Source organism: Phallusia mammillata, chromosome 6, assembly GCF_965637545.1.
Source record: "Phallusia mammillata chromosome 6, kaPhaMamm4.hap1.1, whole genome shotgun sequence".
Lineage (NCBI taxonomy): Eukaryota > Metazoa > Chordata > Ascidiacea > Phlebobranchia > Ascidiidae > Phallusia > Phallusia mammillata.
The window spans coordinates 8655691-8669519 of NC_137257.1; the positions used below are offsets into that span (position 1 = coordinate 8655691).

The 13829-nt window shown below is 35.9% G+C and overlaps 1 protein-coding gene across 3 annotated transcripts; it reads right to left on the minus strand.

Annotated features, from left to right (window-relative positions):
- Positions 1–153: 153 nt before the first annotated feature.
- Positions 154–10044, minus strand: LOC145231985 (protein Son-like). 3 transcript variants are annotated; one of them, XM_080096463.1, is made up of 15 exons: positions 9837–10044; positions 9652–9704; positions 8348–9110; positions 7971–8018; positions 7843–7902; positions 7475–7522; positions 7286–7406; positions 6647–6823; positions 6089–6238; positions 5138–5284; positions 4506–4619; positions 3786–3823; positions 3453–3544; positions 2911–3055; positions 2344–2407 (listed from the first exon to the last, which is right to left on the minus strand). In XM_080096463.1, the coding sequence occupies exons 1-14, from the start codon at positions 9917–9919 to the stop codon at positions 2946–2948; spliced, it is 2004 nt and encodes a 667-aa protein (XP_079952589.1). In that variant the 5' UTR covers positions 9920–10044; the 3' UTR covers positions 2344–2407; positions 2911–2945. The 3 variants fall into 3 exon arrangements, with proteins under 3 accessions (XP_079952588.1, XP_079952589.1, XP_079952590.1); XM_080096462.1 differs by lacking the exons at positions 3453–3544; positions 3786–3823 and adding an exon at positions 154–342 and having other exon boundaries at positions 2217–2407; positions 9837–10040; XM_080096464.1 differs by lacking the exons at positions 2344–2407; positions 2911–3055; positions 3453–3544; positions 3786–3823 and adding an exon at positions 3830–4084 and having other exon boundaries at positions 9837–10043.
- Between the last annotated feature and the right edge of the window lie 3785 nt (positions 10045–13829).

The following is a 13829-nucleotide window of genomic DNA, read 5'->3' on the forward strand; positions in this document are numbered from 1 at the left end:
TGACATTATTGTCTCTTTCAGCTAAATAGGTTCCCGACCCCTACTGTATATTTATATTTCACACTTGCAGCATCCTTATAAATGGCATTACACTGTAGCTCTGTGGCTGTAGTTATAGAGATGTTTCACAATAGCCTTCACTCCTCAGTTCAATTCTCTTTTGCACTTCAGGTTTTTTGTTGCGTGTTTTGTAAAAAGCACAACAATAAAACATACACATTAGAATTGTCAACTTTGCAGGAGACCCATGGCTTGCAGAACTGCCTCTGCAGCCTGTGCTTTGGCGATTTTCTTATTCATTGCAGCTTGGGAAGGCTGATATGCAGTGTTGTTTACAGTAACCTGCAAAAACAACAACAATGTAAATAGTTTACAGTAAAGATGAAATAGCATTTGTTGTTTTAAAGCTGTAATGGCAGTTTGTTGAAAACTTTTATATAGCAATTATACAATGATAACAAACCTTTACAGAGAGAGGAATGATACAAAAATGATCCATCATACAATTAAATGTTTAAAGACCCATAACTTAAATACAGTAAACCTCACTTAATCCGTACCAGTTTAAACCAAAAAAATTAGCGAGTTTTCTGTCAGTTTTTTGTTAAAATATCCTTGAAGTTTCAAAACCACATTACAATTTTTACAAAATAATACCCAACAAAAATGAAAAAATAAATTTTTTAACTAGAAGAGTTGCTTTCTGATATACTTCCATTTTATATATTCTACATGATGTTTACCAATTTACTATACACATCATTTGATCTACACGTATGATTGTTTTTGTACACAAAAACAAATGGGTCCCCACACGCGTGTTTGTGCGGATTGACAGTAAACAAATGTTGCGGTGATTTTTACATTCTTAAGGACAAATTTTTAGAAAGCATTAACCCAACAATAAAAAAAATTCTTCGTATTCTTTTTGCACTATTATTGTCATATAATTACAAAAACATTAAAAACACGTAACAAATACTTTAATTTAATCTCTTGCTTTGACCCAGATATTGTCGTCCAAGGTCGGGTTTTGAACACAATTTTTTTAGAAAGCTGTAACAGTTGTGTTACAGACACTTTAAATTAAAAAGCAATTTGCTACAAGTGTATACATAACAAATTGTTTTTCATTTAACTTTGTTTCGCAAAACGAGTACCATTGACCTGTAGTAACCTCTCAGGGTGCACACGCCAAACGACTGTGTGACCTTTTGACACCGTTTTCAATAGCACGCCGTCCTGAGTGTTCAACAATACCGTTAAGCCTAATTTGTACATGCCTTGAGCATTGACTCCTAAATTGATTGTCAAAAAAGAAAACACTCCCTTATGACGAAAGAAAGTTCTGAATAGTGTTTGTAATACCTACTAGTTGACCTTAAGTAACCCGTAATCATGCGGCGGCCAACCTGACAACGAGCATTTAAAAAAACATTTATTTTACAAAAAAGTCAAGTTCTTTTTTTCATGTTTACTTTGATTGACAAAGTGTGAGTGATAACTTAATAAAACGACATAGCATTGCTGTGCAAAACAGCTGATTTCTAATCACTGAAACGACGTCTCGTAAAACGTCTGTCCGACGTCAAGCTGAGCCCTCCCGCTATCGTAAACCAGTGAGTTACTCTCTTGGTACTTCTGCCTACAGTGTCTTTCTTGACCAAACGAGCGTTAGGCACATTTACGTTTCGGGGGCCTGTGGGTGAACCGCTGGGTAATTCGGGGTCAAACTTCTAGAGGATCAAGTTGAGATTGATAACTAACATCTGCCAAATTTGAATAAATTTGAAGCACTCCTTCTTTACCACACGAGCGATAAAAACCAGCGTTAAAAATTTTACGTTTCGGGGGCCTGTGGGTGATTCGTGGTTAAACTTCTGGAGGATCAAGTTTGGATTAATAACTAACATATGTCCAAATTTGAATAAATTTGAAGCACTTTTTCTTTACCACACGAGCATTACAAACCAGCGTTAAAAATTTTACGTTTCGGGGGCCTGTGGGTGAACCGAGGGATCAAACGGGGTCAAAATTCACATGGACCATCTTTAGACCAATATCTGTAATGTGTGTAAATTTGAATAAATTTGAACCATTCTTTCTTGACCAAAACGTGGGAACAAATCCGCGTTAGACGGAAAAAAGAAAAAAAAATATGGACAAAAACAATATGTGTCCCCTTCAGGGAAGGGGACCCATAATAACTGCACTACCTTGAACAAAAATTGTCGACTGTGATCAGGCCCTGAATCAAGAACAAGCCGAAAATCAGGAGCTGGCCATCGGCGCTTTGTGCATATTTCCATCAACGCACTTACAGGGTGTTTTCCAGACAAATCTTTAACAACTGTCTTAGAAGTTGGCATAGATGGTGGCGCAGGGGCTTCCATAAAACTGCTTAGTCCTACAAGATAAAAAAAACATTTTTGTAAGTGAACTATGTTTTTTCTTATTTTGGTGTCTGTGTTTTTGTTCAACAAGAATATTGGGGACATTGGTCAAGCAACAGGCTAAAAACAAAATACAGTAAACCTTGGTTCATCTCAGCCAGTTTGGACCTAAAAAATTGTCCAGATAAGGCGAAGATCCAGATTAACCAATGTCAATTAGTTAAAGCTTTACCACATTACAAATAATTTGTACTTCAAGTTTTTTTCAAATTAGCCAAAGATCTGGATTACCTGATGCCTGTTTAACTGAGATTTCTATACTGACATATAGTTAAGCATTATAATAAGCAACAGTTACAATTTTAACAATTTTTTTGCAACTCGCTTTAAAAATAGGCCATTGTTTGCTATTAGAAGTTCAACTTTACCAGTGTTATTTAGTTTTGAATAAGCATATAGAAGCATATGAAACCATATACACAAGAGCAACAGCAAAAAAAATTCATGAACTCATCACCTTTTCTGTCTGTTTTCACACTAACTCTCAGCGGTTCAAGCAATCCAACATTGGTCTTCCCCAAACTCTCCCCATCTCTCCAGCCCATCTTCTGCAGAAGGCTTTTCCCTATTCCTTCCACTTGTTTTGTAGAATTGAACGTTTGCTGAAGAGCAGGTTGGTAAAGAATTAGTCAAAAATCAACTTGTAATCAACATAATATAACAGTGAAACCAAAGGGAAATTTGGGCTCAACATCTTTCAGTAATATCAAAAAATGTTGCATACAGTAGCAGGGGTTACTATACTACTGTATTGAAGTTATAGCAGTGCAGCTATAGTGCTTAGCATATCTTGCATGTGAACAACTTATCTGTTATTAAATTGCTATTGCTGGACCATGTAACCTTAACTGGGTGTGTCTTGTAACCCATGAACAACAGCTTTTTCCCTTTGGTTCCAAGAAAAATACAGGGTTTACGACAAAAAATGAGATGTTTTGGAACCCAGTCATACAATAGCAGCAGCAACAGATGTATAACACATGCTAATATGAGCCTTACCGTCTCTCGCAAATGCACAAGAGCATGACCGCAAGTGTTTAAGATAAATTAAATTCAGAAACAATGTCATTCCTAATGTGTGTTTTTTAACCCTGTAGGAAGAAAAATGGTTTGGTTTTCGATTCCTGGTTAAGTAACAATAACCACAGTGTAAATAAGTTTCATTTGCAGAGCACATTTTGGAAAACCTACTCAAAATGTCTAAATGTAAAACCAAAATGTGCTCTAGAAATGTAAAACCATTTAGCAACAAACTTTAAGAAGTTCAATTTTTCTGCCTAGCTTTGTTTTGAATGCAAGGCTGAAACATTTTGATGAGTTTTGTTACTTAACCACGAGCTGTAATGCAGGAAAGGACAAGTGCTCCAACGCTGCAAATAAAGGTTTGTCATGTCAATAAAGCAGTGTTTCCACTTCAAAAATATTTAGAAAACGAAGTGGAAACACTGTAGTGGTACCGGACAGTCATAATTAGTCTCATATGTGTTAAAACACAAATACTACACACATTACAGTTTTATTAGTGTCAATGCCGTTTTGTTTAATATTTACAGTTTAAGCGAGAATAGGCATTTGTAGAATGTCGACAGAAATTTGCTGCTGAATTCAACAAGTCAACATAGAATGTAACCCTGCAATTAAAAAGAATTCCACATTGAAGAAGGTATGCAACAGGCAAATATTGATAAGCTAACACTACAAAATATATGGCAAATCCAGCAAGTTTACAAATAACACTGTTACTCATACTGTTTTTTGTGCTAGTTTAAAGCAGGTTCGTGATCTAACTTTGTGCATTCACCTGTGACCAAGCACTTGGGTAAATGCACAAGTGTTGTTGCAGTATCTACTACGCATTGCTAGTCAGTGCTACCAGAAATTTTGTGTGAAATTTTATCAAAATTTGCCCAATACATTACAGTCATATACGAAGTGTGAAAAAATGTCCTTGGAGACAATACAGGAAAAAAAGCAACCTTTTGTGTGTAAAACACTTGGGTACTGCAGTAATTCTTTACAAATGTGATAGTTTTATTAAAAACCTAAGCTTACTGTATTTGCCCATGCTGATTGACCTCTCTCAAGTTCACTTCGTGATAGGGGCTGAAGAGATGAAGAACCGGTGAAGCGACCTGGCATCTTTAATGAGTTTGTCCAGCTATTCAACTGAAATAAATTTTATATCCACTTGAATTGATAAAGTTGTATCCTTACACTGGAATATTATATCCACACCAGTAGGTAACAGAGAGGTCTAATGTAGTCAAAAATGTGTGAAATAAAATCAAGTTTAGTTCACCAAACACCATCATAATTTACCAGTTATGCCCCCACCAATTTGTGGTTTATGGTGTTTTATTATTGCATAGTTATTTCTGGCTTGATTGTTCACACAACTTCGATTGAGGTCGACACTAAATACCCTGGGATTGGAGCAATGCCCCTTAGGTTTTTTTAGGAAAAAGTTTCTTGTATATTTGGGCAGGAAAATGTTACCAAAGATTTGCGCTAATTGTTTTTTATTGCCTTTCTGTCTTATTACTTTAAAGTATTGCTTATAGCCATCAAGGTAGACTGTTAAAGAGGCTGTTCTTTGTGTTTCAAAGGACACTGCTTGGTGCTGCAACCAATACAAAATTTTCAAATAAAGAAACCTATTTAAAGTATCTAAACTCTTTTGGTACCTTTTGTTGGCTGTCCTCAATTTTCTTTTTTGCTGACACATCACTTGGATTGCTTTGCAGTTGTCGGGCAGCATGGACTCTTTCAGCAATTACATTTTGAATTAAAACTGCATTGCTTTCCTCTTCCACTGGGGGTTCAGGGCATACCTAGTGTAATACAAATAATATCACTTTACATAGTACAACTTCAATACCAACTTCAATCAAATATAGTAATGGATCTTTTTTCTTTTCACTTTTTTGATACAGAAAAAAGGTATATTGCAAACTTGAATGACTTTTAGAAAGGCCCTCAAAGACCAATTCCAGAACAGTGGTTCTTAACTTGGAATGCCCAAGGAGTCTGTATATCACTCTAGGGCAGTGGTTCTTAACCTTTTTTCCTTGCTGCACCCCTTTCAAATCACCAACCAATTTTCGCACCCCCTTTCAAATCACTAACCAATTTTCACTCCCCCTTTCAAATCACCAACCAATTTTCGCACCCCCTTTCAAATCACTAACCAATTTTCGCCCACCCTTTTGTAATTGCCTAAATAGAATAGACCTAACCAACCTTAATGATTCAGCATCCCCGCACCCCCTAGGAACAGTTCTCACACCCCTTGGGGCTGCGTGCACCCCAGGTTAAGAACCCCTGCCCTAGGGGGTCTATAAATGAAAAACATTAACAGATTTAACATAAATTTGAAAAGGATATGAAAGAAATATCGGTTGAACCGGATTCGGTTCAATTGATCTTTTCCTAATTTGGACGAAACTTCCTGTACAAATGATTTACAATGTAGTGAGGCTTTAACTAATCGACATTAGTTAATCCAGATCATGGCCTATTTAGGACAAACTTTTGTGTGCAAACGGGTTTTACATGAAGATTTTATATAAGAGGCCGATTACTAAAAAAGATTGCCAACCACAGTTAACAGGGTCTCAGAACAAAGGTAGAATTACTGTCGACTGTTTTTCTTCTTTTTCTTTCTCTTTTTTAACAGGTTCCCATTTTCCATAAACTTCCTCCTTCTGATGCTGTGATCCCGATGAGACAGGAAACTCTTTCGTTAGTTCATTGATGGGTTTGGTACTTCTTACAATCGGTGTACTCTGGTCAAACAACACAAATTGTTAGACATAGGTTCCAATTTGATTTGTACAGAAGAAAATGCAATGTTAAAGTTGTGCTTGCTGTCTGGCTCAATACTATTTTACACTATAATATTACACATAAGTTTAGGTACCAAAATTATCTTGAAAACTTTTGAGTTAATTCTGCTTTTTTTGGATTGCTGATAAAGATTGCAATGCTTAAATTGCATGAACTTGTAACAGTGTGTCAAAAAACAGCCCGCTCTACCACATTTATCTTTTTGGGGTGTCAGGACTCATTTTTCAATCAAGTGCAGCTAGGCAAGTAAATGATGTTGTTTTTAGCAGAAACACAAGGAAATAAAAAACTATTTTCATTCAAGAACTTTGCAAGGCAGAAATGTTTGGTGGCATGACCCAATTTACCTTGATATTGAACGAAATGGCTGGTGTTGGTTTGACTTGGAAGGGATGATGAACTGGAGCTGGAGGTGTTGGTTGGACGACTGATGGGCCTGCCTGAACCTCGCGCTTTCCCTCAGCAATGTCCTTGCAAACTCCAGTCAACTGCTGGACTGTAAAACCACCAGATCGCAGAAGTGCCTTTACAAAGAAATGAAATTTTGATTATTCTGTGGTGTGTCAGCAACACATAAAAACAAATAATATTTTTTTTTAAATGAAAGACACCAAATTCAAGCCTTTTTGGACCTAATAAAACAAGTTTTTTAACACTGGGCTACTAAAGCTATGTGATCCTAATTTTGGGATTTTTCTTTACTATTTGAAAATTGTTGGCTGAAATGTAGAAAATGGATTTACCTTGTTTGGAATCACAGTTTCTAGTGATTAGGTATATTTTCTATTGTAAGGTTCCAGTAAGACTGTGTTTAAACATTATTTTACTCAAATTGTGATAGTAAACACTTTGGCAGACTACATGTGGTTTGTGGATCAAACTTTAGTACGTTGTTTGCACAGCACAACTTTACCAATGACAATAAGTTTTTTACTAGCACAGTTTGATGCAACCTAAATCTTAGCAAAACTATTTCATTAGCTCACCTTGCTTTCCAGTGATAAATTGTTTATGGTGATATCTGCCTTATGCTGAGCCAATACATTGGCTTTGGCAATTGCTAAAAGCTTCACTTTATCCTCCTTTGTGATGACTGGAGAAAGTGACCTTATGGAAAAATATTAAATGTTTTTCTGTAGACTCACAAGTTTTTCTGTAGAAAAACAATTTTGTACCTTGAACGTCTGTGATGTCTTCGGTGTTTTCTCTTGTGATCTCTGGACCTGCAATAAATTAGGTGTATACAAAAGTACAAAATACATAGGACTTTACTGGGGCCCTAAATGGTCAGCATGGGCACTTCAGGGCTGATCCCAGTATGAATGTACGCATATTAGCTGATCAGTGTTCGAATTGGCGATTTCCTATTACGAAGATAACATGTGCAGCATACAAGGCAGGCAATGGTGCTTGTGATTTGATTTTTTGACAGTTTCAAACAAAACATCTTGCTTAAAGTTTGCAACCATTATGCAATTAAATGAATTGCTTGATAAGCTGGTACATGATTAACCAAAATTGACTGTATAACATATTTCCTCACCTTGAATGGTGGCGCCGGTGGTGTCGATGTCTTGACCTTGACCTTGACCTGGATCTTGACCTTAACGTATCAACATATTTTAAGATGTGGATATGTAACAATTTAAATTGAAAATTAAAACTACTAACCTTGATCTTTTCGACCGGTGACTTCTCTTTTTTGAATGAGATCTTGACCTAAAAGTTGATGTTCTTTTGTTCAACAAACCGACGGTATGAAAACAATTGATTAATTTTTAAAACCAATACATCATACAGTAAACCTCTATTAATCCGGACCTGTTTGGACCAAAAAAAACCTAAAAATAGGTGAAGACCCAGTTTGTCGGATGCTGAATAGTTAAAGACTTACCACATTACTGAGTTTTGTCTGAAATAGGTGAAGATCCGGATTAACTGAATAACTGTGGTTTAACAGAGGTTTACTGTATATATATATACTGCTCCTAGAACAAGGATGGTATGAACCCTATAATAATTTTGTACAAATGCTTACTTTTACTTACCTTGACCTAGAAGAACGAGAATGACGTCTTGATGAATGCTTCTTGCTGTGTCTACTGCTATCATGTGAATGTTTGTGAGATGTTGTATGTTTGGCTTCAGTTGTCTTTTCAGCTGTGGTGGGATCATTTTTTGGCAGTACCTCAGCAGCCATATCAGCCATGCTTTTAATTTCCTTTAAAGTAGCTGTTAGGGTATTTTCTGTCTTGTTTTCAGTTTGTGTAAGATTTGGACTTAAATCTTTCTTCGGAGCTTGGCTAGTTTGTGTTAAAGTTTGTGGAACTTCTTGATGCTTTACAATATCAGTTTGGTTTGTAGGTAGAACTTTATCAGAGGGTTCAGTACTTGATGAATACGCCTCACTTTGTATGGCTTCTTTTGAGACCTTGATTTCTTCCTTTTCAGTATCAATTACAACCGGAGGGGTTTCCTCTGGTTCAACTTGCAATGTAGCTGACAGATTTTCAATCTCTTTTATTGTTATCACAGTGTCATGATAACAGTTCAAAGTTTTGTCTTTTATTTCATTTTCCTCTTCTTCAACGATTAGCATTTTCTTGAGAGGTTGATCTAGTTTTTCATTATCGGATTTCCTTTTACCGTTTACAGCAACTTTTGCATTACACTCTTTGTTTTCTTTTTCCTTTTTGCTTTTCTTTTTCTCTTCCTTATGTTTTTTCTTCTTTTTCTTGTGTTTGTGCTTCTTATCCTTTTTAGTTTTATCTTCATTAACATCTCCTTGGCTTTTATTTGTCTTGTTTGCATCTACATTAAAAAATATATGCAAAAAAACACTATTATTTATCATGACAATGTTAATCTTAATTCTGGTTGTTATTTTGTTTCCGCCTTTATTGTTTTAAAGAAAGTTTTTTTTCCAATGCAACATAATTTTGACAAAAAGGGGTAATGTTTTCAGTGTACATATTTTTTTGTATTTGCATGTTATCTCTAAATAATGTATGTGATACATATGGGGTTGAAATGGTATTTTTGCGATATATATAAAAAAAAGTAGCTGATACAAAACTCCAGTGTAATAAGACAAAAGTAATGTCACAACTTCAAGAGAACTAAACACACTGTTGTTGTTGCTTAAAAATATAAAAATGTTTAATGCTAATTAAACAAAGAGATTACTACAGCTTGGGGAATTCCCTTCTTGCTGTTGGAAGTTAAAACAACAACAGTTTAAGCAATCTTTATATGTACACATCTGTTTGTGGCCCTAGAATTAGATCAAAAAAAAACACAGAACACCCCAAATGTTTTATTTTTGAATAAAAATCACTTAAAATTTAAATACCTGTTAACGATTTTTTCAAAGACTCCTCAAGCTTTTCTTCAGCAATTTTGACCCTAAAATGGTTTGTTTGGTTACAACAATATGTCAAGCAATAACATTTATTTACGCAGTAAACAGTAATAATACGAAAATTTCGATTTAAAAGCACAGTTAAGGTTTGTTTAAATTCTGCCCTACTAACTTACCCATTTATTCCCAATTGCTTTAGTTTTGTACTGACAAATGACTTAAAAATATCGTCAACACCATCCATGTTTAAAGGAATCATTCGCACAGAAAGTTTTGCCGCTGATACAAAAGTTCTGCCTAAAATAGTTTAACTAAACACAGCAACGCAACGTTTGTAAGGGTTAGTCAGTGTGAAAGTTGAATACAATTTTCTGACTCACCTCTCTCAGGAAGATTGAGGTCAATTTAACGTCATGGGTCAGCGAGCATAATAAACACAGAAAAAGATACCATGCAATGGTGAAGCATCTTTGCACCCTGCACAGACATTAAGCGATTTTCATTTCATGTCTCATGTTTAAACATTTTTTTGCATGTATAAGATCATAACATTTCTTTACTAATAAGATGAACAGCCGCTCCTGAATAGCTATGCAAATTTTATGGGGCGCATAAAAATTTGTCGAACAAATTTAGTGGCAGCAAGTTAGCTAGGCTAGGGTTGCCATTCGTCAGGATTTTCCCTGACATGTCAGGGAATTTAGTGTTTAAATCTGCTTCAGGGAGAAATGTTAAAATGTACCTAAAAGTCCGAAATTCAAGAAAAAATATTTGTATATTTTATGAAATTAATGTACCAACGGAGAAAGTTTCTGGTAGATAGCTACAACCGCGTCTATACCATGAAACGTAAAGAGGTAAACTGGCGGCGCGCAGGTTAACGTACATGTTACTGTTTGATGTGTGTGCGCGCGTAACAATACCTGTTGTTACTAGATGTTTAACAATATGCGTTAAATACACAAATAAAAATCCGCGTCTCAAGAAAACACAGCATTCGATGCTACACGAGAACGTGGGAAATTTCATTTCCTTAACTGTGTACCTATTATGCAGGAAACTAACTAACAACTAAAAGTCGAATGCGTGAGACATAAGAACATTTTTACAGTGGCATTTTTCTTCAAATTTAAAAAGGTTCTTGTGACTCCCATCGTGTATTTTTTTTTGGTTAAAAAAAAAACTTAACTAAACAGAAGCCTGCGCATAAAGTTAATTGACAAGGATCAGAGTATCGTATGTAACGTTTTCTCCTGTCGCCGTCCGTGTGACTGCCCAATATTCTAATTTATTCCGGAATAGAAGTGTTTGGATCGCAAAAATGGTCAACGCAGCGGTGCTCAGACTGGGGTCCGCGGTCCTTTAGGGCATTTTGCGGGGACCTCGAAAAGGTGGAAGTAATTCTATATCCTTATTTGTTGTCAGTTTGTGCAACTGGATAAGTTGAAATCAAAGTTCAAGTGAGAATCGACCGTCTCCATTATTAAACAATAGGCTTTATTGCATGACAACTAACAAAAATGCAATTGTTCGCGCACAATTGTAATGTTTTTGTCCTGTCTGTGATGTCAGATTTGGATCATTGTTATGCGCAATTTTGCATAACTAGCTAAAATCCTGCAATCAACTTTCGCTTTTTCTGAAATACACACTCAGACTTACGTCAAAACATTTAGACTTAAAGTTTGAGAAAAACTGGGTTCACGCAACAGAGATAAATTTTGTCAGGGATTGTGTTTCATAAAATATGGCAACCCTAAGCTAGGCCTACTCCTAGAGCAGTGGTTCCCAACCTTTCGTGGACCATGGCCCCCTTAAAGTAACTTTTTTGCCTCGTGGCCCCCTTCAGGTTACCATGTAGGACCAAGTTATACCTCGAAAACGTTGAGCTTTTGAGCAAAAAAAAATATTGAACCAAAAAGTCATTTTTATGAACTGTTGTAGGAGCGGAACCACTTGTCATATCGGTTCAGGTTTAAAAAATAGGTTAAAATGGATCGAATATTTTTTCTGCTTTTGGCAAATTACATGGTCCAAACCGGTTTAAAACTATCTTTCCTTACTTTTACTTGTAGGCCTACCTATTCCACACAGCCTTAAACAAATTCAAAATGATTTTGACTGAGCGTCACATTATAACTGGTTATTTTTGATGGCTCCATATTTGTTTCTCACGTATTCTACAGTAGCCTACATTGTCCTGAAACGTATAATTTTCTTGTTGGCGATCACAAGACAATAAAGGTTGCGTTTTTATCTGGTTTCGGTTGAGGTTATCGTTATTTAAAATGTAGGGTTCAATTTCGGTTCGGGTTTTTATAAAAATGTAATTTACGGTTTGGGTTTAATGATTTAAACCGCTCAAACAGTTTGGCTGGTTCGGGCCCAGTTGCGGTTTGCCTCACTGGCTATGTTGCTTCGTTTTAAAATTTTATCTTGTTGGGTGGCGCTAGAGGGACGAGTTTTGACGTTTTGGAACTGCAGAAGCATTATCAAACCGCAACATTAACCACAAGCTGTTTCTCTTTCATTTCAATAAAAAAAGATGGTGTTTCCTAATTTGTTTCTATTTTTAGTAAAGAAACTCGTCAAAAATATATATAGCCATACAAATGTTTGCACTAATTGTTTTCCTTCCAGCTATTTTTAAAAAGCTTTCGTTCTGTTGTATTGTTTACTTCGGAATATTTGTGTTTTCATTATTGTTCCAACACGTTATAGCCTATGTTACTTTTGTTTGCCTTATCTTGGGAGAACAGAATACCAACAGCGGATATTTTAAAGACATTAATTTTTGCCTGATTTGTGTTTTGTCTCTGCTTTTTCTCCAATCACGTAGCAGAAGCTATATCGCGTTTATTTAAATTTGATCTATAGATTTTCAAACCATATATTGCAATTGTTTGTTGGTAGGCTATATATATCTGCTGCTGCTCAAGTCGATTCCGTTGTTTTGTAGTTGCTTGCGTTGTATTCGTTATTATGTGTTTGTCTGACACAGCAACCATTAATGCAAATTGGCAAAATTATTTTTATTGATCACATTTGCTGTCGCAGGATCTCAAAAGGATATACTGCATTAATTACTAAATAAGCTAGGGCTGCATGGTGGCCATTGTGTACAACCGGTTTCGTAACATGCCACCTACTTAAGTTTTGTTGTTTAACGGCAAACCTGCAAACCAACCTTATGACAACAAAGTTAGCACTTCACTTCGTCAACCCTTTCGGGTTCCTATGGGTGTTGCAATATTTACAGCCTAAATTAGGCTACGACCCTAACGGCATTCCCAACCTTGTTTTTACGTGACGGTCACGTCGTGACCAAAATGATTTTTGGTGAAAATGGATTTGATAAATATCTGAACATTCGAGCTTTTCTTGATCTTTTTAGGTTACTTGTTGTAATTAAAATCATAGCTTATCATAGCTGGGGTAGCCTACCCTAATTTAATAATTATGTTTATGTAGCCTATGCAGCAGAAAACCAGATAGGCCTAGTTATAAGCAGATCATAATAACTTAACGTAGAATAGCTTGTTGGTAATCTAAAATTTGCACTTTTTCGCCCGTTCGCAGACTAGCCTACGTCACGACCCAAATGTTGTTCACCAAATTAAACTTTTAAAATTTCACAAACAAATTTTACCAATTTATGACATACGGTCGGTGTGCACACATGAACTGCAGTTTTGAAGTTTGCGTTCAGATGCAATGCTAAAAACACTCTACAAATATGACGCAAGATTACGCTGTTAACATGAATGCGGATGTGGCAGTGTGCGTCATACTTAAAGGGTATCTGTTATGCGCACAAAACAGACAGTTAGTAAACAATGAACCGATCAGTTAAAAATTTAACACGCTTTGTTAGTAAAATGATTTATAATTGAGAACAATAAAAGTGCAGCCATTTTTTTGGTGCAAAATGCCTTGGGGCCATATAAAAACGAAACTTAGATTGACCTTTAACTGAGATGAGAAGAAAGGGGTGTGTATATTTTTTTCCTTTTTCAGGTTGCGTCAGCATGCTTCAAGCGCATGATTGTCAGTAGTTTTGTGAACTCAGGCTCGTAGGACGTCAGCATTTGCTCATGAAACGTGTCATAGTGGCCTTTGTGGAGTAATAGAAACTAAACTGTTGCGTTTTAGCTTGAACTGTTGATAGC